Source organism: Salmo salar, chromosome 14 (genome assembly GCF_965601325.2).
Source record: "Salmo salar chromosome 14, fSalSal1, whole genome shotgun sequence".
Lineage (NCBI taxonomy): Eukaryota > Metazoa > Chordata > Actinopteri > Salmoniformes > Salmonidae > Salmo > Salmo salar.
The window spans coordinates 40,353,895-40,381,085 of record NC_138304.1 but is presented as its reverse complement, the minus strand read 5'-3'; the positions used below and the strand labels follow the sequence as shown (position 1 = coordinate 40,381,085).

Sequence of the window (27,191 nt, the reverse complement as noted above, 5' to 3'; positions counted from 1 at the left end):
CCGGATACGCACCAGGTTGTAAGCGCTCCTGAGATCCAATTTTGTGAAAAGCGCCCCGTGCCTTGACTCGATCGCACTGGCGATGAGAGGCAGTGGGTAGCTATACCTCACTGATCTGATTGATACCCCGATAGTCAATACACGGGCGCAGACCTCCATCCTTCTTCACAAAAAAGAAACTCGAGGAGGCAGGTGAAGTGGAGGGCCGAATGTATCCCTGCCCCAGGGATTCGGAGACATATGTTTCCATAGCCGCCGTCTCCTCCTGTGACAGAGGATACACGTGACTCCTGGGAAGTGCTGCGTCTACCAGGAGATTTATCGCACAATCCCCCCATCGATGGTGTGGTAATTGAGTTGCCTTCTTCTTACAGAAGGCGAGAGCCAAATCAGCATATTCTGAGGGGATGCGCACGGTGGAGACCTGGTCTGGACTTTCCACCGTAGTCGCACCGATGGAAACTCCTACACACCTCCCCGAGCACTCTTGTGACCACCCCTTGAGAGCCCTCTGTTGCCACAAAATAGTGGGGTCATGACAGGCCAACCAGGGTAGGCCCAGCACCACGGGAAATGCAGGAGAATCAATAAGGAAGAGACTGATTCTCTCCTTGTGACCCTCCTGCGTAACCATGTCTATTGGAGCGGCGGCCTCCCTAATCAGCCCTGACCCCAATGGTCGACTATCTAGGGCGTGCACAGGGAAGGGCATATCCACAGGAACAAGGGGGATCCCTAAACTATGGGCAAATGAACGGGCAATAAAATTCCCAGCTGCGCCTGAATCTACGAGTGCCTTATGCTGGGAATGCGGGGAAAACTCAGGAAATTTAATAAACACATACATGTGAGCAACAGGGGGCTCTGGGTGAGCCTGGTGCCGACTCACCTGGGGTGACACGATAGTGCCTTACCTGCTGCCTCGACTCCCTGAGGAACCTCCCCAGCACCGACCAGCAGAGTGCCCTCTGCAACCACAAATGGTGCAGGGAATTCCCCCTCCTCCGGTCGCCCTAAGCGCAGCACCTCCCAGCTCCATGGGCATCGGAGCGGAGGTGCTGGGGGATGGAACTGACAGGCCCCGATCCGGACGTCCACGGGTAGCCAGCAGGTTGTCCAGCCGGATGGACAGGTCCACCAGCTGGTCCAACGTGAGGGTGGTGTCTCGGCAGGCCAACTCCCGATGGACGTCCTCGCACAGACTGCACCGGTAGTGATCGATCAGGGCCCTGTCGTTCCATCCCACGCTGGTGGCCAGGGTCCGGAAGTCCAAAGCAAAACCCTGTGCGCTCCTCGTCCCCTGACTCAGGTGGAACAAACGTTCCAATGGGTAATGGTCCAACGCCGTGTCTCCCTCACTCCATATGGCATTGGCCCACTCCAGGGCTTTGCCTGAGAGGCAGGAGACGAGGGCGGACACGCTCTCACGTCCCAAAGGAGCCGGGTAGACAGTCGCCAGGTAGAGCTCCAGCTGGAGTAGGAACCCCTGGCATTCGGCAGCCGTCCCATCATACTCCCTCGGGAGTGCGAGCCGAATCCCGCTGGGACCGTGTGAAGGAGGGGTGGACTGTGGAGCCTGCTGTAGTGGGGCTGGTGGAGACGTTGGAAAACCTCCTCTCTCCCATCTATCCATCGTCTGCAGCACGCAATCCATGGCGGTGCCCAGACGTTGTAACAAGGTCGCGTGCTGCTGGACGCGCTCTTCGACCGAGAAAGGGGGGCCGTCTGCTCCTGCTGACTCCATTTCAGGTGAGTAATTCTGTAATGGTCCTGTGTGTAGCTGGTGTAGAGAGTCAGACGCAGGACAGCAGATATGAGTAATCAACGTATTTTTCTCAAAATACACAAATACAAAGCAAGATAGCGAGCCCACAAAAACGGACCGATATACAACGAACAATTACTCACAAACAAACATGGGGGAACAGAGGGTTAAATAATGAACAAGTAATTGGGGGATTGAAACCAGGTGTGTAAGACAAAGACAAAACAAATTAAAGTGGATCGGCGATGGCTAGAAGGCCTGTGACGTCGCCCGCCGAACAAGGAGAGGGACCGACTTCGGCGGAAGTCGTGACAACACCTGCAATAACGCCCGCTAAATATGTGTATGCGACCAATAAAATTGTATTTGATTCAAAGACAACCATTTGGGCTGTCCTCATACAACCAGAATGTGTCAGTAGAGCATCTGTGTGACTGTGAATGCATTTATGGATGGAGTAAGGAGCTATTTTCCAGCAAGAAAAGTAGTTCGGACTCCATCTAGTGGAAAAATATGAAGCATACACTTCACAGTTCACGCCTTCCATCTCCTTGAGATTAAGCTCATGATGAAGGCTTTCTCCTTGCTCGTCTCTCCCTTGTTTTCAGTCCTATTGTTTTACAGTGCATGATTCTCAGCCAGCTGTCAGACACTCACATACAAGGACAGAGGAACTAAATGACTCATTATGTGGTATATTCAATCATCCTGCTTTTAATACAAAGTCAACATTCAATATTATCTACATCCAGGGTTTAAAGGAAATAACCAGGTTAAAGGTGATTACGTGATGTCATCGGAACTGGTCCTCGCTTGATGACATGTTTACTCTGTGTCTTTTATGTCAGGTGTATTTATACTGAACAAAAATATACATGCAACATTTAACAATTTCAAAGATTTTACTGCCTGCCCATACCATAACTCCACGGCCACCATGGGGCACTCTGTTCACAACAAACTGCTCGCCCACACAACGCCATACACATGGTCTGCGGTGGTGATGCTGGTTGGACGTACTGCCAAATTCTCTAAAACAACATTGGAGGCAGCTTATGGGAGAGAAATTAACATTCAATTCTCTGGCAACAGCTCTGGTGAACATTCCTGCAGTCAGCATGCCAATTGCACACTCCCTTAAAACTTGAGACATCTGTGGCATTATGTTGTGTGGCAAAACTCCACACTTAAGATTGGCTTTTTATTCTTTCCAGCACAAGGTGCACATGTGTAATGATCATGCTGTTTAATCAACTTCTTGATATGCCACACCTGTCAAGGGGATGGATTATCTAGACAAAAGAGAAATGCTCACTAACAGGGATGTAAACAACATTTGAGAGAATTAAGCTTTTTTCAGCTTATGAAACCAACACTTTATATGTTGCGTTTATATTTTTGTTCAGTGTATATATATTATATAGTCATCGTTTTAAGGTTCATTTTAAGTCACACCAGATAGACTTTTGGACCACACTTAAATAACATATCAAGATCATTTCACTGTTAATTAAAGTAATGAGGGTCTTTTTGTGTGGCCTTTCCCTTTGTGTCAAAATGCCGTTATACTCTCCGTCTATCTGTAGTAGCGAACTGAAACGCCACGGTTCACTGAATACAGTGCAACATAGACTTTCACCGACTACTGTACTTTGCTCGACGTTTAAACTCTCTATGCCCCGACACCCTAAACCCCTATTGGCAATTGGATTGTACCACTGGTGCTATGATAGGGGCTGTAAACTGAAACTAGGTCTGAATCTGTCTATGAGGATAGCAGTATCAAATAGCATTCTACGCAGGTTCTGTCTACGATATACTAAAGCAAATAAAAAAGCACTTAAAAATGACCATTAAAAAAAACTATGACGATATCATACAGAAAAATTGGCTTGCCAAGTAGACATCTCATTGGTTATATTGAGTTATTTTCCTCAAATCAAACAGTAATTAAACAAATCAAAAAGTAGTAAAAACAAAGAGCCATAACAGTAACAAAATAGAACGATGATACATATTTCAAAAATCATATCAAAAAGTCAACAATAAGGCTCTTTTTTGATGATAATAATTATGCCCCACTTGTTTCAACTCTATACGTCAGTCAGGCCTATATACTGTGTTATAAAGAACTTTTATAAACTGGGTAGTTCGAGCCCTGAATGCTGATTGGTTGACAGCCGTGGTATATCAGACCGTATACCACGGGTATGACAAAACAGGTATTTGTACTGCTCTAGTTAAGTTGGTAACCAGTTTATAATAGCAATAAGGCACCTCAGGGGTTTGTGGTACATGGTCAATATACCACAGCTATGGGCTGTATCCAGGCACTCCACACTGCGTCTTGCCTAAGAACAGCCCTTAGCCATGGTATATTGGCCATATACCACAACCCCTCGGGCCTTATTGCTTAACTCTACGTCAGTCAGGCCTACTGTATGTACTGCATTATAAAGAACTCTCTATACGTCACACAGTATATACAGTCTAAGTTCATACTGTGCTGTTCAATCACAACGTATCTGGGGCAGCAGATTATAGAACGTCAAATCAATAAGAGAGGATGATATTTAAAGGGATTGTAGGGGATGCTGGAGTGGACTAAAGGTTGTGTCGTTTAGTTTGTCTGTACAGTAGGACTACAAGCAGAGACAGAGCGGAGAGAAGATGTGAAGAGTCCTGTCTTACTGTGGGCAAGAGAAGAGAGTTTGAGTTCTACTCTCAACCCATGAGGACCTGGGTTTATCAAGCAAACAAAGTTCATCCAATTCAACGTTAACACACATACTCATTACTGTATATGTAGCCCAAGCAGGATTTGAACCCACAACCTTTGTGTTGTCAGAACCATACTCCAACACACTGAGCCATCAGGACCATTCCAATGCAGAGTGGCAGAATTCAAGTAGGTGTAAGCTACATTACGACGCTCACTGCTTAGCTCAGATACATTGGATGTAACGTAAGCAGCTGAAAACCAACATGGTGAAACATAAGGCAAAGACACTGAACCACAATGAATAGGATCATTACAATATTTTCTGCAGAATGTGGAAAATGTTCCCCCCAAAACACACTCCAGTCAATTAAGGAAATTAACTCAAATTCTGTTCATTCATCGAAATGGTCCTCCAAGAAAAATAAAGCCAATTTTCAATTCATACACGTAATTTCAGTGCATCTCCCAAAATGACTGGCTGGGATTGAAATGGAACTGCCTGAACTGTGTTTAACCTTTGTCATTACTCTATGTAGTAAGATGTCAGGACATAGCAAGCAAAGCATGGATGTCTGAACATTGACTTGTAATAATATTGATCCACGCTTGGAGTAGGGTGACGTTGCCCCCAGACAATGTTCTTAGGTCAGTTTTGTTTTTCCACCCGAATGGTTTAGATTACGATTTCAGGATGGTAAACTTATCCTAGATCTGTGCCTACAGGCAACCTCAACCTGGAGCTCATGGATCATCATGTATGCTGGATGTAGACGGGTACCATCCCTCCTTCTCATTAGAGGTCAAAGTTAATTTCCCATCTGCCCAGGAACAGCGTGGTTTCTCTTGGCACTGTGGGTAGGAGAGTCTGGTGTCCAATCACAGACATGCAGCTCAAACCGTCCTTCTAGTTCTATAGGTCTAAAACTGTGCTGTGGACCAGGACTAGCTGTGGCAGCAACAGACACCACGAATGCAGAGCGACAGACACGTGGAAATGTTCACCCCTCGTACACTAAACCCACAGATAGAAAGATAAGATAGAAAACCCATTTAAGGTGCAGCAGATATCCAGGCTTTTCGTTGTCCTTTTATACATGTATCACTGGTTTTCGTTTTTGAAATAGCTGACCACAACACACACAGGTTTTATAAGTCCTCCACATTTTGAACACTGAGGTAAGAAGAATATGCAGGATTACACATGTAATAGTCTGTCTCTAACTCCCAACACACCCTTTGCAGGTCTTTCCTGAGAGTACAGGTTTTATTTGACGTTTGTCTAGTTGTTGTTGCTTTGTATGTTATTGTTATTTTGTATATTGTTGTTTTGCATGTTGTTGCTGTTGTTTTGCATGTTGTTGCTGTTGTTTTGCATGTTGTTGCTGTTGTTTTGCATGTTGTTGCTGTTGTTTTGCATGTTGTTGCTGTTGTTTTGCATGTTGTTGCTGTTGTTTTGCATGTTGTTGCTGTTGTTTTGCATGTTGTTGCTGTTGTTTTGCATGTTGTTGCTGTTGTTTTGCATGTTGTTGCTGTTGTTTTGCATGTTGTTGCTGTTGTTTTGCATGTTGCTGTTGTTTTGTATGTTGCTGTTGTTTTGTATGTTGCTGTTGTTGTTCTTGTATAATTACTCCTTGTTAGTAGCATCGCCCCTCCAGTGGGATATAAGGTTCATTGTTTTGTCGTTTTCCAGTCTACGCCTCTCTTTCGCTGTTCCTCGTCTCTCTGTGGACCTCTATCTGAACAGAAGGATGGAGGGATGACAGTTCCTCTCCTCTCTTAGGTTGCATAGTGGTCAAAACTCCCCAGGTACTCCAGGGCAGCCTGGTAGCAGAACTGGTATTCATCCTGAACCGGGGAAATAGACAGGACAGAGCAACAGACTACCATTACCGTGGCTTCCAGACACAGAGAAATCACATTTACTTGTCTGATAGCCATGGTTTTCAACAGTGAGACTGAGTCCTACCTCCGTCTGTACCATGGCAGGGCGTTGTGTCCTCAGCATCTTAACAGTCTGGAAGATGTCCACAGCTCCTTCATAACGCATCCTCTCCAGAACGATACTCAGAGTGATGAAGACTCCGGTCCGCCCCACACCCGCACTGCGCACACACACACACATAGCGGCTAGACTAATGTACATCAGTAATCAGAATGAGGTGTGTGAAGTATATCAGGGGAATACATTGTTAGTCAAACCTATAGCTATGGCAATGACTCTTACCTGCAGTGGACACTGATTGGGCCGTCCTGTCCAAACTGCTCCTTGGTTTTGTGCACCTGGCCAATGAAGTCAATGAAGCCCTCTCCAGATTTAGGAACTCCCTGCTCTGGCCAATCGGTGAACTGGAACTGACGAACTGTCCGTGATTGGCCATCCTGATGCGAGAACGGGCAGAAGAAGTGCTGATGAGAGCAATGTTGAGTATGACTACTCAAACCATCCTCCATATTGTTACTGGTAATCACTGATCCTTATGTGAGTGGATAAGTGAAGGTAAGATGTCCCTTCTACTGATTTAACCAAACAAACTATTGTACTATCTATCTGTTACCAGAGTTATGTCTTATCAGGTCTGTTCTGGTGGCTGAGCTCCAGCACCAACCCTCTGTCGGCTTTATATGTGTATGAGTCCTGTCTTGTCTGCCAGACTCTGTGGCCTGCCTGTCTCTAGCCAATTACGTCTGTTCTCTGCTCAGACGGCGTGACTCCACTTTAACAGAGATCAATACAACATCTGTCAACGGGCCGCCAGGACAGGCTTAACTGGAGTAATCTACAGCTCACACACACACACACACACACACACACACACACACACACACACACACACACACACACACACACACACACACACACACACACACACCCCGGAATGCAAGCACACAAACACACACACGATAAGGGCGTCAGCAGAGGACAGGGTTGACTACTGTGTAATCTACTGTGGGTCGATGGAACATGTTAGCTGCAAAGGACAGATAGAGGGGAGAGGTCAGTGTGTCTGATTCCAATATCAAGTATGCTACAAAAGGGATAAGTCATTTACAAGCAACACACACAGGCACACAGTCTTGCGTCATTGACCTTGCCTTGTCTGAGGAGGATATACAGTACTGTGGACAGATAAATACACACACATACTCACCCTTGCATCGGTGACCTTAAACTCTCTGAGGATATACTGAGGCATGTTGTATTCAGCCATGGGATCCACTACAAAGTACTGGTACCGAGCAGACCGCTCTGCGGGCCAGTACTGATGGCACTTCTCCTGCAGGTACACACGGAGGTACAGAGATGGCATCACGTACGTATTTCTGTCTCTGAGTGTGTGTGTGTGTGTGCGTGTATGTGTTTGTGTGGTGTGTTTCTGTGTGTGTGCGAGCATACATGCGTGTGCAGATGTGTTTGTGTGTGCACGTGTGTGTGCACGTGTGTTTGTGTGTGTGTAACCTTACCCGTCCCATCTCTCTCAGTTTAGTGAGCATGACCACGATGGTAGAGTTGTGTTCCCACAGCATCCTCCAGAAGTCCTCTGTCGTCTCAGCCAGTGGGCCCTGGGTGGCCATGTAACCTCTCTGCTGCCTATACACATTAGACGATGGGTGTTGTGTTATACAGGGTTCTGATCCAATGTAAAGAAACCATAGAATTAGAATGGACACATTTCTAACATTTGGATTTTTCAATTATATTATAAGCATCATTTGAGACCCAGAATATGGCCGCTGGTCCACATATCATGGAACAATTCCTTGAAATGAGATGCCCATATTACTAATTATTCTTCCTTGGTTGAGCTTTACCTGTATCCATCAATGTAGCTGGCGTTGATGTAATCTGATCCTTCCAGGCCTCGGATTGGCTGCAGACAGACGCGGGTGGTCTCATAGGGCATGATGTTGACCAGGCGGTTCTTAAACTTGTTACATGGCAGGTTGGCACTGACGAACCGAGACGTGTGGGCTTTGGTGTTGGCCAGACGCTGTGGGGAGGCGGGGGAGAGGAAAGAGGGGAGGGGGAGATTGACTTTCCCCCCCACAGAAACACATGCCTATGAACAAAGTTAAAGGGCAATGCATTCTTCCTAATTTTTATTCTGCACTTGCATTGAATAAATGTATTTCTACTATATTTCAACATGTTTTCTATTAAAAATGTATGCTACTGTATGCATTTCAATACCTGGTCTTTCTATGTTTACCTTGAACTCCAGTTCCATGCCGGTGATGTATTTCTGTTCTGATATATTTCTGTATTTACCTTGAACTCCAGCTCCATGCCAGTGACGTGCTCTCCACTCTCCACCTTGCCCAGCTTCTGCATGTAGGAGAACAGGCTCCGGGCCGCCACCTCCGTGTTCCCACAAGCCACTGCTTCCAGCAGAGCCTCGTGGATGAAGCCGTACTGGTCTTCCGTCTGCACCATGTAGTTCCGCTGTGACCTCATCAGAGTCACGTGACCATAGATGTCGGTCGTGCGCTCGTGTCTGATCCGTTCCAGCATGCCGTCGATCACGATGAAGCAACCGGTACGACCCACGCCCGCACTGAGGTAAGAAAGAGAGGAAGTTATGAGTGTAAACATACCTACTGAACTGTCAGTGGCAATTCTTCAAGACAGTCTGTCATGTTTGGGTGACTGGATCCAGGGTGTGTGTGTGTGTGTATGTGCTGTTTACATGTCGCAGGTGTGTGGTATATGTGTGTGTGGGCATGTGCGTGCGGGCATATATGTGCGTGCGGTATATCTGTGTATGGGTATATCTGTGTGATGTGTGTGTGGGTATGTGTGTGTGCGGTATATGTGTGTGTGCGCGCGTTATATGCGTGTGTGGTATATATGTGTGTGTATATACCCATACACAGATATACCGCACACACACATAAGCCCCCACACAGACATAAGCCCTTATGTGTGCGGGTATATGTGTGTGGGTGGGTACGTGTGTGTGTGTGTGTGTGTGTGTGTGAGGGTACGTGTGTGTGTGTGTGTGTGTGTGTGTGAGGGTACGTGTGTGTGTGTGTGTGTGAGGGTATATGTGTGTGTGAGGGTACATGTGTGTGTGTGTGTGGTGTGTGTGTGTGTGTGTGTGTGTGTGAGGGTACATGTGTGTGTGTGTGTGTGTGAGGGTATATGTGTGTGTGTGTGAGGGTATATGTGTGTGTGTGAGGGTATATGTGTGTGTGTGAGGGTATATGTGTGTGTCCTCATACCTGCAGTGTGCGATGACAGGACCAGCGTCAGGGGGGTTGCAGGCTTTAACCCTGCGTAGGAAGGCCAGGAACGGAGTGGGGTACTCTGGTACACCGTGGTCTGGCCAGGCAGTGAACTGGAACTGACGTACTTCCCTCCGCTCATTACAACCATTCTGGAAGAGATTGTTATCATTACTACCACAACTATTACCACCTTCACAGAGCCATTCTGTGTAGAGTAGAGGAGAGTAGGGAAAAGAGGAGAGTAGGGAAAAGAGAAGAGGAGAGAAGAGAGAACAGGGGAGAGAAGAGAGAAGAGGGGAGAGAAGAGAGGAGAGGAGAGGAGAGAGTAGAGTAGAGGAGAGTAGGGAGAGTAGGGAGGAGAAGAGAGTAGAGGAGAGATGAGAGAAGAGAAGAGAGAAGAGAAGAGAGAAGACAGGAGAGAAGAGACGAGAGAAGAGAGTAGAGGAGAGACGACACGAGAGACGACACGAGAGACGACACGAGAGACGACACGAGAGACGACACGAGAGACGACACGAGAGACGACACGAGAGACGACACGAGAGACGACACGAGAGAAAGGAGAGGAGAGAGGAGAAAAGAGACGATACGAGAGGAGAGAGAATAGAGGAGAGAGGAGAGTAGAGATTAGAGAGTAGAGAGGATAGAGGAGAGGAGAGGGGAGAGAGTAGAGAGGAGAGGGGAAGACAGTATTATCATTACTACTTTATGAGACACAGTGGCAGGGACAGAAACTTTCAGAAACCAGACAAAAGCATCTGTGTTCTCCACATGCATAATAGTTATGCATCCAGACATTACATAACATATTAATTGACATATTCATGTACAAAACCTCAAAACACTTCAAAGACAGCTGGCCTACTTTAGTTTCTGTATTTGGGACACTGAGGCCTGGTATGGCTCTATATCCTAGATTAGTTAGAATATTCAGGACCTAGTGGTAGTCTAATAGCAGTAACAGGCTCAAACTGACTGGCTGACTGGATAGAATGCAATGCTCCATTAACTACCTCCTAACAACATCCTCATTGTTCTCTGCTCTTTTCTCATAGGGTGACAGCGCAGATTTGAATTCAAATCGTTTCTGGTTCATTAGCCGACAGTGTAGAAGTATCATGGGGCATGACAGTAAATGACAGGGGATTTACCAAAAGAACAGAGGAATAGAGAGGAGGGAGAAAAGACAAGGGAGGTGAAGTGGAGTTTGTGTGTGTGTGTGAGTGCATAAGTGTGCTTCTATGCATGCGTGTGTGTGTGTGTGTGTGTGTGTGTGTGTGTGTGTGTGTGTGTGTGTGTGTGTGTGTGTGTACAGTATTTGTGCATGCGTTTGTGTGTACTGACCTTCTGAAGGGAGAAGGTGCGCACACAGAATGTGGCCAGTTCCATAGTGTCCAGTATGGTGACCTGAGTCATCCCATAGGTCTCTGTACCCCGGGTCGGCCAGTACTGGTCACACTTTATCTACAGGAGCAGGAGACACCATCAGCATCACGGTTATCAAAATGATCATTGTCAGTAACATCATCGTCATCAATAAACACAACATCAATGTCATAATCGTCTGGGTCATCATAAACAACATCATAAACAACATTAACATTATCAACATCATAAACATTATCATCAACATCATAAACAACATTAACATTATCATCATCAAAATCAACAACATCAAAATTATCATCATCAACAACATCAACATCATTAGCATCATCATAAACAACATTAACATTATCATCAAGATTATTACCATCGGCATTATCATCATCAACATCATTATCATCATCAACATTATCATCAACATCATCATAAACCGCATTAACATTATCAACATCGTCATAAACAGCATTAACAACATCATAAACAACATTAACAACATCAGACATTATCATCAACATTATCATCATCATCAAAATCAACATCATTATCATCATAAACAAAATCAACATCATCAACAACATTATCATCATCAACAACAACACCATGAGCATCATCATAAACATTAACATTATCGGCATTATCATCATCAACATCATAAACAGCATTAACATTATCAACATCATTATCAACATCAACATTAGCATCATCATAAAGAACATTATCATCAACATCATCAGCAGCATCAACAACATCAACAACAACGACATTATCATCATCAACATTATCGTCATCATCAAATCAAATCAAATGCCCTTAACCAACAATGCAGATTGAAGAAAATCCCCCCCCTCCCCCCAAAAAATAAGAGATAAAAAAAACAACTAATAATTAAAGAGCAGCAGTAAATAACAATAGCGGGGCTATATACATACAGGGGTACCGGTTAAGAGTCAATGTGTGGGGGCACCGGTGTCGACGTAGTTTAAGTAATTATGTACATGCAGGTAGGGTTATTAAAGTGACTATGCACAGATGATAACAGAGAGTAGCAGCAGCATTGGGGGAGTTGCAAATAGTCTGGGTAGCCATTTGATTAGCTGTTCAGGAGTCTTATGGTTTGGGGGTAGAAGCTGTTAAGAAGCCTCTTGGACCTAGACTTGGCGCTCCGGTACCGCTTGCACAGAGAGTCTATGACTAGGGTGGCTGGAGTCTGACAATTTTTAGGGCACTCCTCTGACACCGCCTGGTATAGATGTCCTGCATGGCAGGAAGCTTGGCCCCAGTGATGTACTGGGCCGTACGCACTACCCTCTGTAGTGCCTTGCGATCGGAGGCTGAGCAGTTGCCATACCAGGCAGTGATGCAACCCGTCAGGATGCTCTCGATGGTGCAGCTATAAAACCTTTTGAGGATCTGAGTACCCATGCCAAATCTTTTCAGTCTCCTGAGGGGGAATAGGTTTTGTCGTTCCCTCTTCACGACTGTTTTGGTGTGCTTGGACCATGTTAGTTTGTTGGTGATGTGGACGCCAAGGAACTTGAAGCTCTCAACCTGCTCCACTACAGCCCCGTCGATGAGAATGGGAGAATGTGGTCCTTGCACCACACGGTCAGGTCTCTGACCTCCTCCCTATAGGCTGTCTCATCGATGTTGGTGATCAGGCCTACCACTGTTGTGTCATCAGCAAACTTAATGGTGTTGGAGTTGTGCCTGGCCGTGCAGTCATGAGTGAACAGGGAGTACAGGAGGGGACTGAGCACGCACCCCTGAGGGGCCCCCGTGTTGAGGATCAGCGTGGCAGATGTGTTGTTGCATACCCTTACCACCTGGGGGCGGCCCGTCAGGAAGTCTTGGATCCAGTTGCAGAGGGCGGTGTTTAGTCCCAGGGTCCTTAGCTTAGTAATGAGCTTTGAGGGCACTATGGAGTTGAACGCTGAGCTGTAGTCAATGAATAGCATTCTCACATACGTTTTCCTTTTGTCCAGGTGGGAAAGGGCTGTGTGGAGTGCAATAGAGATTGCATCATCTGTGGATCTGTTGGTGCGGTATGCAAATTGGAGTGGGTCTATAGTTTCTGGGATAATGGTGTTGATGTGAGCCATTACCAGCCTTTCAAAGCATTTCATGGCTACAGACGTGAGTGCTATGGGTCGGTAGTCATTTAGACAGGTTACATTAGTGTTCTTGGGCACAGGGACTATGGTGGTCTGCTTGAAACATGTTGGTATTGCAGACTCAGACAGAAAGAGGTTGAAAATGTCAGTGAAGACACTTGCCAGTTGGTCAGTGCATGCTTGGAGTACACGTCCTGGTAATCCGTCTGGCCCAGTGGCCTTGCGAATGTTGACCTCTTTAAATGTCTTACTCACATTGGCTGCGGAGAGCGTGATCACACGGTCATCCGGAACAGCTGATGCTCTCACGCATGTTTCAGTGTTACTTGCCTCGAAGCGAGCATTGAAGTTATTTAGCTGGTCTGGTAGGCTGGTGTCACTGGGCAGCTCTCAGCTATGCTTCTCTTTGTAGTCTAATAGTTTGCAAGCCCTGCCACATCCAACGAGCGTCGGAGCTGGTGTAGTACGATTAGATCTTTGTCCTGTATTGACCCTTTGCCTGTTTGATGGATCGTCGGAGGGCATAGCGGGATTTCTTACAAGCTTCCTTGAAAGCGGCAGCTCTACCCTCATCATCATCATCATCAACATTAGCATCAACAACATTATCATCAACAACTTCATCAACACAATTATGATCACAATTATGATCATCATTAATATCAACATTATAACCATCATCATAAACATGATCATTATCATCAACATTATCAACATAAACATTATAACCATCATCATCAACATTATCATCATCATAAACACCGTCGTCATCATCATCAACATTATCATCAACAAAAGGGTTTTCAAAGGGTTTTCAATTGTCGCCATAGGTGAACCCTTTGACAATAACCATTTTTTTGGATCCAAGTGGAGCCCTTTCACTAAAATAAGGTTCTACGTGGAACCCTTTCACCAGTAAATGGTTCTAATTATTATTGCTTGTGACCCGTTTCAGGAAACTAGGTGTTTCTTTGCAGAAAATGCCTTCTGGAACATGTGAACTTTCATGTGCCTTAACAACAAACTTGTATGCCATCTGTAAATACGAATAAAATTGTACAATTTCTAGCCTTGTTGATTAAGCCACAGAAAAATACCTTCCCACTAGTCATGATTGGCTGAGATAATCAGTGGGCTGGACATCCCGAGAGGGGAGTTCGGATTGGTCTGCAATATAGAAGGCTTCTGTCTATTTGAGCTGGTCAGTCTGTTGGTAATCCTGTCGAACACTGCTTTTAAAAAAATATATTGTGTAGTGGAGCTGCATAAGTGTTGCTCTCCACCTTTTGGAGGATCGAATTTTGAAATCAGTGGAATTAGAGTATGATAGGTAAAGAGATGGAGAAAACACCTGTCTCCAGATTACATCTTCAAACTAAGGGCAACCGTGGTATGGCATTCCTGACAGGGAGACGCATCCATCATGCATGATGATGTATACAGGTAAGATAGTCTAGCTAGCTACATTTTCAGATATTACATGTTTCTAATTTTTACAGAAAGTGGTTTCATTTCAAGCAAAAGTTTACAAGTTTATCAACTTTCAAAGCAGAATTACTTTCCCCATTGTTCCTCAAAAATGCAGTATATAATATACCATTTTGTAGTTCTGAGTCTCTACTTTTACACAATGTATAAAAACAATTTCAAATTTTGCTACATAAAGACCAAATCCAGGTGGTGAGTCACATTTTCACCACCAAAGGGATCTACCTAGAAACAAAAACGGTTCTCCTATTGGGACAAACGAAGAACCCTTTTTTTCAAGAGTGTAGATAACACCTAGTGGATGAGTGTTGCCCTACAGTAGATAAAGTCAGTGAGTGGATGAGTGTTGCCTTCTCCTGTCTCTGTCCTGTCTCACCCGTGACTTCTCCTCTAGTCTGGTCATCATGACCACCGAGGCTGCTCTCTGTTCCCACACCATCCTCCAGAAGTCCCCGAATGTCTCTGCCAGCGGGCCCTGTGTGGCGATGTAGGCATTCTGCTTCCTGTAGCCATCTATGTAGTTAGCATTGATGTAGTCACTGCCCAGGATACCTGCATATGGAGGGGGAGAATGTGGCGGGAAGAGGAGAGTTGTTAAGTTCGATTTACGTCATTGAAAATGTATTAGTTCAGGACTATAGGCTTTATCTTAATTAAATCCATCCAGTATTTGACCTCTACCTGGACAAGAGGAAGGGTGTCATTCACTGTACAAGGATTTCTTGTCTTACAAGTGAGGCCAACATCTCATAAGCTGTACCTGGACTTGAACCTTCTATGGGGGCGAGGACGACGCGGGTGTGGTCGTAGGCAATGACGTTAGCATAGCGGTTCTTGGGCTTGTTCACCTCCAGGTTGGAGTGCTCCCAGGTGAACTGCTGACCAGGGTCAATGGACTGAGAGGACCAGGAAACAGAGATGAAGAGTTAAAGGATGGAAAAAACAGTTGCAATGTTTTCTCCTCATTTATAGGAGTCTAGGATAGGATACCATTTTAGTTTGCAAGGGGCAACTGGTACACATCTTGAGTAGAAAACCAGGTCCTAGGACTCATGTTCATCCACCCTCCATGCTGTCGCTCTCACCTCGTACTCCTGAGACAGACGCAGGCTATCATTGGCTTTGAGCATCTCTGTGTGTTCAGCCAGCTCTGTGATGGGAATGGGAGGGTGGCTCATCATACCTAAAGGACAAGGGTTAAAGGACAGAGGTCAGAGGTCATGAGGGCTCACTGTGTGACCAAGTGGGTTTCTAACGCAGGTGGCCAGTGCGGTTCAAGACCGCGTTAACCCATTAAAATAAATCTTACCTAGGCATAAGCCCTGGAAGCACACAAGACTGCATGTAGAGTACACCTACACACACACACACACATCTCTGTCATTGCATATTATTAACTACTGGTTCTTTGCTAGATGTCAAAAGACAATTACAGAGCCAAAAAAACATACAAAATGTATAGCACCACAGAGAATCAATTTCGGTCCACTTAAGGTACAAAGTCTCCGATTTGGTTGGTTTGTAAAGTGTTTTTCTTTGATGTGGAAATAGCTTTTCTGTACAATTAGGAGCGCGAGAGACGACTCAGAGACAAACAAACAAAGACAGAGTGTTAATTAGTCAGAACGGCACCCTGAGCCTCTCCACACACAGGGTGGTAAAGGTGTGGAGGACTAGTGTTAGCCCCCGTAAATGTAAAGAATTGTAAGACCTAGGGTAGAGCGCTATAAAATATAATCCATTATGTGCCAGGGACCAAAATACATTTTCCACAGTTCTGGACACCTGAACATGTCTTCTCAATGCACCATGAAAAATGTAAAAAAAAAATAGGTCTATTTGTAAGAAAACAAGCTGTGACACCAAATATCAAACAGATGAGTACATTGATTAAGCAACACCTGTGAAAAATGAATTACTTGTTCAGCTATCTGCCACAATAACCAAATTATACAATATATATATTTTACATAATAATATCCTCCGCATTTTTTATCTACAGTTCCTTGTTACACACAGGGTTGCACGAAGTGGTGGAAGCATAGCTGTGAGATTTAACACCAGAGCAGCTGGAGGTGGGACTCAGAGGGTGTGGAGGCAGAGTGGGTCAGCTCAGCTCTGTCTGGCCACGCAGGGAAGAACGCAATAAATGTACCACGTTTTCTATCCAGAAATATGATTCTATTAGCTAAGTGTAACTTCAACTCTGACCTTTAATCTTTTCAAGAACCAATAGGTTATGGACTTCTTTTAAGTTCTGACTGTTGACACCTCCGTCCTCTCTGGCATGGTTATCTAGAGCCTGCCAGGTGGGCTGTGGGCAGACGGTTACAGGGTTTGGGCCGTGCCATGCCGCCAGTCACACAGTTATGACTCATCTAACTGTACTAACCTGGAAGACAGCCATTTTGATCTCTTAGGAAATTAGATCTTGGTAGAAGCTTTAGAGTATTATAAACTTGACCCTTATTGGTGTGTTTGCTGTGGTAAATTTCTTTCACTCCTTTGTTCTTTATTGCCCTAATTGGTCAACGCAGACAAGTTCTTACCTGGTTTACATCTTATCTGTCTGAAAGTTATCAGTTCGTCTCTGTGGATGGTTTGTCATCTGACAAATCAGTGGTAAGTTTTGGTGATCCTTATGGTTCTGTTCTAGGACCACTATTGTTCTAACTAAATATACAGTTGAAGTCAGAAGTGTACATAGGTTGGAGTCATTAAAACTCGTTTTTCAACCACTCCACAGATTTCTTGTTAATAACAAACTATAGTTTTGGCAAGTCATTTAGGACATCTACTTTGTGCATGACACAAGTAATTTTTCCAACAATTGTTTACAGACAGATTATTTCACTTATAATTCACTGTATCACAATTCCAGTGGGTCAGAAGTTTACATACACTAAGTTGACTGTGCTTTTGAACAGCTTGGAAAATTCCAGAAAATGATGTCATGGCTTTAGAAGCTTCTGATAGGCTAATTGACATAATTTGAGTCAATTGGAGGTGTACCTGTGGATGTATTTCAAGGCCTACCTTCAAAACACAGTGCCTCTTTGCTTGACATCATGGAAAAATCAAAATAAATCAGCCAAGAGCTCATAAAAAATTGTAGACCTCCACAAGTCTGGTTCATCCTTGGGAGCAATTTCCAAATGCCTGAAGATACCACATTCATCTGTACAAACAATAGTACGCAACTATAAACACCATGGGACTACGCAGCCGTCTTACCGCTCAGTAAGGAGACGCGTTCTGTCTCCTAGAGATGAACATACTCTGGTGCGAAAAGTGCAAATCAATCCCAGAACACAAAGGACCTTGTGAAGATGCTGGAGGAAACAGGTACAAAACTATCTATATCCACAGTAAAACAAGTCGTATATCGACATAACCTGAAAGGCCGCTCAGCAAGGAAGAAGCCACTGCTCCAAACCTGCCATAAAAAAGCCAGACTATGGTTTGCAACTGCACATGGGGACAAAGATGGTACTTTTTGGAGAAATGTCCTCTGGTCTGATGAAACAAAAATAGAACTGTTTAACCATAATGACCATCGTTATGTTTTGAGGATAAAGGGGAGCCTTGCAAGCCGAAGTACACCATCCCAACCGTGAAGCACGGGGGTGGCAGCGTCATGTTGTGGGGGTGCTTTGCTGCAGGAAGGAATGGTGCACTTCACAAAATAGATGGTATCTGAGTAAGGAGAATGTGGATATATTGAAGCAACATCTCAAGACATCAGTCAGGAAGTTAAAGCTTGGTCGCAAATGGGTCTTTCAAACGGACAATGACCGCAAGCATACTTACAAAGTTGTGGAAAAATGGCTTAAGGACAACAAAGTCAAGGTAGTGGAGTGGCCATCACAAAGCCCTGACTTCAATCCTGTAGAAAATTTGTGGGCAGAACTGAAAAAGTGTGTGCAAGCAAGGAGGTCTACAAACCTGACTCAGTTACATCAGCTCTGTCAGGAGGAATGGGCCAAAATTCACCCAACTTATTGTGGGAAGCTTGTGGAAGGCTACCTGAAACATTCGACCCAAGTTAACAATGTAAAGGCAATGCTACCAAATACTAATTGAGTGTATGTAAACTTCTGACCCACTGGAAATGTGATGAAAGAAATAAAAGCTGAAATAAATCATTCTCTCTACTATTATTCCGACATTTCACATTCTTAAAATAAAGTGGTGATCCTAACTGACCTTAGACAGGGCATTTTTGTTTGGATTAAATGTCAGGAATTGTGAAAAACTGTGTTTAAATGTATTTGGATAAGGTTTATGTAAACTTCCGACTTCAACTGTATATTACCTCTTGGTGATGTCATTCGGAAACTTTCACTGCTATGCAGACAACACACAGCTGTATATTTCGATGAAACATGGTGAAGCCCCAAAATTGCTTACCCTGGAAGCCTGTGTTTCAGACATAAGGACGTGAATGGCAGATTTGTTTTTACTTTTAAACTCAATCAAAACAGAGATGCTAGTTCTAGGTGCGAAGAAACAAAGAGACAAACTAAACACCTCCAGACAAACTAAACACCTTCTTTGCCCACTTTGAGGATAATACAGTGCCTCCGTCGCGGCCCGCTAACAAGGATTGTGCCCCTCCTTCTCCATGGCTGACGTGAGTAAAACATTTAAACGTGCTAACCCTTGCAAGGCTGCTGGCTAAGACGGCTTCCCTGGCTGCGTCCTCAAAGCATGCAGATACTGGCCACTCTAGACCCACTTCAGTTTGCATACCGCCCCAACAGGTCCACAGACGACGCAATCGCCATCACACTGCCCTATCCCATCTGGACAAAAGGAATACCTATGTAAGAATGCTGTTCATTGACTACAGCTCAGCATTCAACACCATATTACCCTCCAAGCTAATCATCAAGGTGGAGGCCCTGGGTCTAAACCCCGCCCTGTGCAATTTTTTTATTTTTTATTTCACCAGGTAGGCTAGTTGACAACAAGTTCTCATTTGCATCTGCGACCTGGCCAAGATAAAGCATAGCAGTTAGACACATACAACACAGATTACACATGGAATGAACAAAACATACAGTCAATAATACAGAAGAAAAAAAGAAAACAAAAAGTCTATATACAGTGAGTGCAAATTAGGTAAAATAAGGGAATTAAGGCAATAAATAGGCCATGGTGGCAAAGTCATTACAGTATGGCAATTAAACACTGGAATGGTAGATGTGCAAAAGCTGGAATGTGCAAGTAGAGATACTGGGGTGCAAAAGGAGCAGAATAAATAAATAAATACAGTATGGGGATGAGGCAGATAGATGGGCTGTATACAGATGGGCTATGTACAGGTGCAGTGATCTGTGAGCTGCTCTGACAGCTGGTGCTTAAAGCTTAGTGAGGGAGATGGGAATCTCCAGCTTCAGAGATTTTTGCAGTTCATTCCAGTCATTGGCAGCAGAGAACTGGAAGGAAAGGCGACCAAAGGAGGAATTGGCTTTGGGGGTGACCAGTGAGATATACCTGCTGGAGCGCGTGCTACAAGTGGGTGCTGCTATGGTGACCAGCGAGCTGAGATAAGGCGGGGCTTTACCTAGCAGAGACTTGTAGCCAGTGGGTTTGGCGACAAGTATTATGTGAGGGCCAGCCAACGAGAGCGTATAGGTCGCAGTGGTGGGTAGTGTATGGGGCTTTGGTGACAAAACGGATGGCACTGTGATAGACTGCATCCAGTTTGTTGAGTAGAGTGTTGGAGGCTATTTTATAGATGACATTGCCGAAGTCGAGGATCGGTAGGATGGTCAGTTTTACGAGGGTATGTTTGGCAGCATGAGTGAAGGATGCTTTGTTGCGAAATAGGAAGCCGATTCTAGATTTAATTTTGGATTGGAGATGCTTAATATGAGTCTGGAAGGAGAGTTTACAGTCTAGCCAGACACCCAGGTATTTGTAGTTATCCACGTATTCTAAGTCAGAGCCGTCCAGAGTAGTGATGCTGGATGGGCGGGCAGGTGCGGGCAATGATTGGTTGAATAGCATGCATTTAGTTTTATTTGCGTTTAACCTGTTATGGATAGGGGGCAGTATTTTCACGTCCGGATAAAAAACGTACCCGATTTAATCTGATTATTACTCCTGCCCAGAAACTAGAATATGCATATAATTATTAGCTTTGGATAGAAAACACTCCAAAGTTTCTAAAACTGTTTGAATGGTGTCTGAGTATAACAGAACTCATTTGGCAGGCCAAAACCTGAGAAGATTCTGTACAGGAAGTACCCTGTCTGACCATTTCTTGGCCTTCTTGATCATCTCTATCCAAAACAAGGGATCTCTGCTGTTACGTGACACTTCCTACGGCTCCCATAGGCTCTCAGAAGGCGGCAAAAAGCTGAATCGTGGCTTTGCAGGCCCTGGCTGAAAAACATTAGCACGTTTGGATAGTGGTCGGTCAGAGTACTATGAGACTGAGGCGCGTGCACGAGGCGACCCCATGTTTTTATTCTTTCGTCTTTGAACGTAAACAACGACTCCCGGTCGGAATATTATCGCTTTTTTACGAGAAAAATAGCATAAAAATTGATTTTAAACAGCGGTTGACATGCTTCGAAGTACGGTAATTGAATATTTAGAATTTTTTTGTCACGAAACGCGTCGGGCGCGTAACCCTTCGTCACCCTTGGATAGTGTCTTGAACGCACGAACAAAACGCCGCTATTTGGATATAACTATGGATTATTTTGAACCAAACCAACATTTGTTATTGAAGTAGAAGTCCTGGGAGTGCATTCTGACGAAGAACAGGAAAGGTAATCAAACTTTTCTAATAGTAAATCGGAGTTTGGTGAGGGTCAAACTTGGTGGGTGTCAAAATAGCTAGCCTGTGCTATCTACTCAGAATATTGCAAAATGTGCTTTCACCGAAAAGCTATTTTAAAATCGGACATAGCGAGTGCATATCTATAATTCTTAAAATAATTGTTATGTTTATCGTGAGTAATTTAGTAAATTCACCGGAAGTGTTAGGTGGGAATGCTAGTTCTGAACGTCACATGCTAATGTAAAAAGCTGGTTTTTGATATAAATATGAACTTGATTGAACAAAACATGCATGTATTGTATAACATAATGTCCTAGGCGTGTCATCTGATGAAGATCATCAAAGGTTAGTGCTGCATTTAGCTGTGGTTTTGTTTTTTGTGACATTATATGCTAGCTTGAAAAATGGGTGTCTGATTATTTCTGGCTGGGTACTCTGCTGACATAATCTAATGTTTTGCTTTCGCTGTAAAGCCTTTTTGAAATCGGACAGTGTGGTTAGATAAAGGAGAGTCTTGTCTTTAAAATGGTGTAAAATAGTCATATGTTTGAAAAATTGAAGTTTTTGTATTTTTGAGGAATTTGTAATTCGCGCCACGCCTATCATTGGATATTGGAGCAGGTGTTCCGCTAGCGGAACGTCTAGATGTAAGAGGTTAAATTAACCTCTCTAGGGTAGGGGGCAGTATTTTCACATCCGGATAAAAAAACGTACCCGATTTAATCTGGTTATTACTACTGCCCAGAAAGTAGAATATGCATATAATTGTTTGATTTGGATAGAAAACACCCTAAAGTTTCTAAAACTGTTTGAATAGTGTCTGTGAGTATAACAGAACTCATATGGCAGGCAAAAACCTGAGAAGATTCTGTACAGGAAGTGACCTCTCTGACCATTTCTTGGCCTTCTACACTCTCTTTATTGAAAACAAAGGATCTCTGCTGTAACGTGACACTTTCTGAGGCTCCCATAGGCTCCCAGAAGGCGCCAGAACGTTGAATGATGACTTTGCAGCCCATGGCTGAAAAACAGTAGCGCATTTGGTAAGTGGTCGATCTGAGAACAATGAGACTGGTGCGCGCGTGCACATGAAGAGTCCATTTTAGATTTTGAGTCTTTGAACGGAAAGGACGTTTCCCGGTCGGAATATTATTGCTTTTTTACGAGAAAAATCGCATAAAAATTGATTTTAAACAGCGTTTGACATGCTTCGAAGTACGGTAATGGAATATTTAGAAATGTTTTGTCACAATACGCGTCCGCGCGTCACCGTTCGGATAGTGTCTTGAACGCAAGAACAAAACAGAGGATATTTGAACATAACTATGGATTATTTTGAACCAAAACAACATTTGTGGATGAAGTAGAAGTCCTGGGAGTGCATTCTGACGAAGAACAGCAAAGGTAATCCAATTTTTCTTATAGTAAATCTGAGTTTGGTGAGTGCCAAACTTGGTGGGTGTCAAAATAGCTAGCCCGTGATGGCGAGCTATCTACTCAGAATATTGCAAAATGTGCTTTTGCCGAAAAGCTATTTTAAAATCGGACACCGCCATTGCATAAAGGAGTTCTGTATCTATAATTCTTAAAATAATTGTTATGTTTTTTGTGAACGTTTATCGTGAGTAATTTAGTAAATTCACCGGAAGTTTGCGGTGGGTATGCTAGTTCTGAACGTCACATGCTAATGTAAAAAGCTGGTTTTTGATGTAAATATGAACTTGATTGAACAAAACATGCATGTATTGTATAACATAATGTCCTAGGAGTGTCATCTGATGAAGATCATCAAAGGTTAGTGCTGCATTTAGCTGTGGTTTTGGTTTTTGTGACATAAATGCTAGCTTGAAAAATGGGTGTCTGATTATTTCTGGCTGGGTACTCTGCTGACATAATCTAATGTTTTGCTTTCGTTGTAAAGCCTTTTTGAAATCGGACAGTGTGGTTAGATTAACGAGAGTCTTGTCTTTAAAATGGTGTAAAATAGTCATATGTTTGAGAAATTGAAGTAATAGCATTTCTAAGGTATTTGAATATCGCGCCACGGGATTCTACTGGCTGTTGAGTAGGTGGGACGATTTCGTCCCACATACCCTAGAAAGGTTAACACAGTGTCCAAAGAAGGGCCAGAAGTATACAGAATGGTGTAGTCTGCGTAGAGGAGGATCAGAGAATCACCAGCAGCAAGAGCGACATCATTGATATATACAGAGAAGAGTCGGCCCAAGAATTGAACCCTGTGGCACCCCCATAGAGACTGCCAGAGGTCCCGACAACAGGCCCTCCGATTTGACACACTGAACTCTATCAGAGAAGTAGTTGGTGAACCAGGCGAGGCAATCATTTGAGAAACCAAGGCTGTTGAGTCTGCCAATAAGAATGTGGTGATTGACAGAGTCGAAAGCCTTGGTCAGGTCGATGAATACGGCTGCACAGTAATGTCTCTTATCGATGGCGGTTATGATATCGTTAAGGACCTTGAGCGTGGCTGAGGTGCACCCATGACCGGCTCTGAAACCAGATTGCATAGCGGAGAAGGTACGGTGTGATTCAAAATGGTCGGTAATCTGTTTGTTAACTTGGCTTTCGAAGACCTTAGAGATGCAGGGTAGGATAGATATAGGTCTGTAGCAGTTTGGGTCTAGAGTGTCTCCGCCTTTGAAGAGGGGGATGACCACAGCAGCTTTCCAATCTTTGGGAATCTCAGACGATACGAAAGAGAGGTTGAACAGGCTAGTAATAGGGGTTGCAACAATTTCGGCAGATCATTTTAGAAAGAGAGGGTCCAGATTGTCTAGCCCGGCTGATTTGTAGGGTCCTGATTTTGCAGCTCTTTCAGAACATCAGCCATCTGGATATGGGTGAAGGAGAAATGGTGGGGACAGCCAGGTGGAAAGCATGGCCAGCCGTATAATTGAAATTCTCAATTATAGTGGATTTATCGGTTGTAACAGTGTTTCCTAGCCTCAGAGCAGTGGGTAGCTGGGAGGAGGTGCTCTTATTCTCCATGGACTTTCCAGTGTCCCAGAACTTTGAGTTTGTACTGCAGGATGCACATTTCTGTTTAAAAAAAGCTAGCCTTAGCTTTCCTGACTGCCTGTGTATATTGGTTCCTAACTTCCCTGAAAAGTTGCATATCACGGGGGCTATTCGATGCTAATGCAGAACACCGCAGGATGTTTGTGCTGGTCAAGGGCAGACAGGTCTGGAGTGAACCAAGGGCTATATCTGTTCCTGGTTCTACATTTTTTGAATGGGGCATGCTTATTTAAGATGGTGAGGAAGGCATTTTTAAAGAACAACTAGGCATCCTCTACTGTCGGGATGAGGTCAATGTCATTGCAGGATACCCGGGCCAGGTCGATTAGAAAGGCCTGCTCGCAGAAGTGTTTTAGGGAGCGTTTGACAGTGATGAGGGGTGGTCGTTTGATCGCAGACCCATTACGGATGCAGGCAATGAGGCAGTGATCGCTGAGATCTTGGTTGAAAACAGCAGATATGTATTTGGAGGGCGAGTTAGTTAGGATTATATCTATGAGGGTGCCCGTGTTAACGGATTTGGGGTTATATCTGGTAGGTTCATTGATAAGTTGTGTGAGGTTGAGGGCATCAAGCCTAGATTGTAGGATGGCCAGGGTGTTATGCATGTCCCAGTTTAGGTCACCTAGCAGCACGAGCTCAGAAGACAGATGGGGGGGCAATCAGATTACATATGGTGTCGAGGGCACAGCTGGGGGCGGAGGGTGGTCTATAGCAAGTGGCAACGGTGAGAGACTTGTTTCTGGAAACGTAAATTTTTAGAAGTAGGAGCTTGAATTGTTTGGGTACAGACCTGGATAGTAAGACAGAACTCTGCAGGTTATCTTTGCAGTAGATTGCAACACCGCTCCCTTTGGCAGTTCTATCTTATCGGAAAATGTTATAGTTAGGAATGGAAATGTCAAGGTTTTTGGTGGTCTTCCTAAGCCAGGATTCAGACACGGCTAGGACATCCGGATTGGTGGAGTGTGCTAGGGCAGTGAATAAAACAAACTTAGGGAGGAGGCTTCTAATGTTAACATGCATGAAACCAAGGATTTTACGGTTGCAGAAGTCAACAAATGAGAGTCTGGAGGATGGGAGTGTGGCTAGACACTGCAGGGCCTGGATTAACCTCTACATCACCAGATGAGCAGAGGAGGAGTAGGATAAGGGTACAGCTAAAGGCTAACAGAACTGGACGTCTAGCACGTTCAGAACAGAGAGATAAAGGAGCAGATTTCTGGGCACGGTAGAATATATTCAAGGTATAATGTACAGACAAAGGTATAGTAGGATGTGAATACAGTGGGGGTAAACCTGTGCATATAGTGATAATGAAAGAGATATTGTCTCTAGAAATAGCATTTAAACCAGGTGATGTCACTGCGTGTGTGGGAGGTGGAACTACATTTTTAGCCGAGGCGTTTTGAGCAGTGCTGGAGGCTCTACAGTGAAATAAAACAATAGTTACAAACATAAAACAGCAATGGACAAGGCATGGTGACGTTAGGGAGAGGCATGCGTAGCCGGGTGATCATAAGAGTCCAGTGCGTGGCTTCAGGCAGCTAGCGGTGGGCTAGCAGGCTAACAAAGGCCTTAGAGGGGCGACGCGACGGAGGAAAGTCTGTTGTGGCCTCCTTGTGCAGTTACATCAGCGGACGGATCAGCAGGGCTCCGTGTGGTAAACCAGGCCAATTGGCAAAATATGTATGGTGGCCAAAGAAATATGTCCGAAGGGCCTCTTCAGCCAGCAGTCCAATGTGGTTTAGGTAGCTAGCAGGCCATGGATTAGCGGCTGTGCATTCAGGGGACGTTAGCTGCTATAATTCTAGGAGGGGAAAAAAAAAAAAAATATATATATATATATATAATAATAAAAATAGGTTCAGAGCTTGCGGTAGGAATCCGGAGATATGGAGAAGAAAAAGTCCGACTAGCTCTGGTTTGAGTCGCGCTGTACAGACTGACGAGAGTTGTCCGGGATAAAGGTAGCTGATGACCGCTAGCAAAGGATAGCTGACTGTTAGCTAGTAGCTTCGGAATGTATTCGATGGGCCTCGTAAGCTAACAGTCCATTATGCTCTAGACAGCTAGCATTCAGGGGATGTTAGCTGCGAAGGTCGGTAGGTGAGAAGGTTCAGAGCTTGTGGTAGGAATCCGGGGATATGGAGAGAAAAATAGGTCCGGTATGCTCTGTTGAATCGCGTTGTACAAAGTGGCGAGAGCTTTCCGAGCTAAAGGTTAGCTGATGACCGTCAGCTGGCTAGCTTATGTTGGAGATTCTAGTAAGAGGTAGAGAGAAATACTTTAGAGAAAAAGCAGGTCCACACCACATTGGGTGAGGCGGGTGGCAGGAGAGTATTTTGAAGTAAGGATACACGGGCCACGACAAGACGAGGACAAAAGACGTCTTACTGCTACACTGGACTTTCTGACGGGCCGCCCCTGGGTGGTGAAGGTAGGAAACAACATTTCCACTTCGCTGACCCTCAACACTGGTGCCCCACAAGGGTGCGTGCTCAGCCCTCTCCTGTACTCCATGTTCACCCACGACTGCGTGGCCATGCACGCCTCCAACTCAATCATCAAGTTTGCAGACGACACAACAGTAGTGGACTTGATTACCAACAATGACGAGACAGCCTACAGGGAGGAGGTGAGGGCACTTGGAGTGTG

The 27,191-nt window shown here is 44.5% G+C and overlaps 1 protein-coding gene across 4 annotated transcripts in view; it reads right to left on the bottom strand.

The window, feature by feature from the left end:
- Positions 1-2,451: 2,451 nt before the first annotated feature.
- Positions 2,452-27,191, bottom strand: part of LOC106569513 (receptor-type tyrosine-protein phosphatase S) — a 122,364-nt gene continuing 97,624 nt past the window's right edge. For all 4 annotated transcript variants that reach the window (XM_014140942.3, XM_014140944.3, XM_082960970.1 and 1 more), the window contains 12 exons: positions 15,784-15,881; positions 15,459-15,594; positions 15,075-15,250; positions 11,058-11,177; positions 9,708-9,862; positions 8,755-9,040; positions 8,298-8,476; positions 7,950-8,076; positions 7,637-7,762; positions 6,712-6,866; positions 6,454-6,589; positions 2,452-6,332 (listed from right to left, as the gene is read on the bottom strand). In XM_014140942.3, the coding sequence (XP_013996417.2) occupies positions 6,264-6,332; positions 6,454-6,589; positions 6,712-6,866; positions 7,637-7,762; positions 7,950-8,076; positions 8,298-8,476; positions 8,755-9,040; positions 9,708-9,862; positions 11,058-11,177; positions 15,075-15,250; positions 15,459-15,594; positions 15,784-15,881 (1,763 nt within the window). In that variant the 3' untranslated portion in view covers positions 2,452-6,263. The remainder of the gene's footprint in view (positions 6,333-6,453; positions 6,590-6,711; positions 6,867-7,636; positions 7,763-7,949; positions 8,077-8,297; positions 8,477-8,754; positions 9,041-9,707; positions 9,863-11,057; positions 11,178-15,074; positions 15,251-15,458; positions 15,595-15,783; positions 15,882-27,191) is intronic.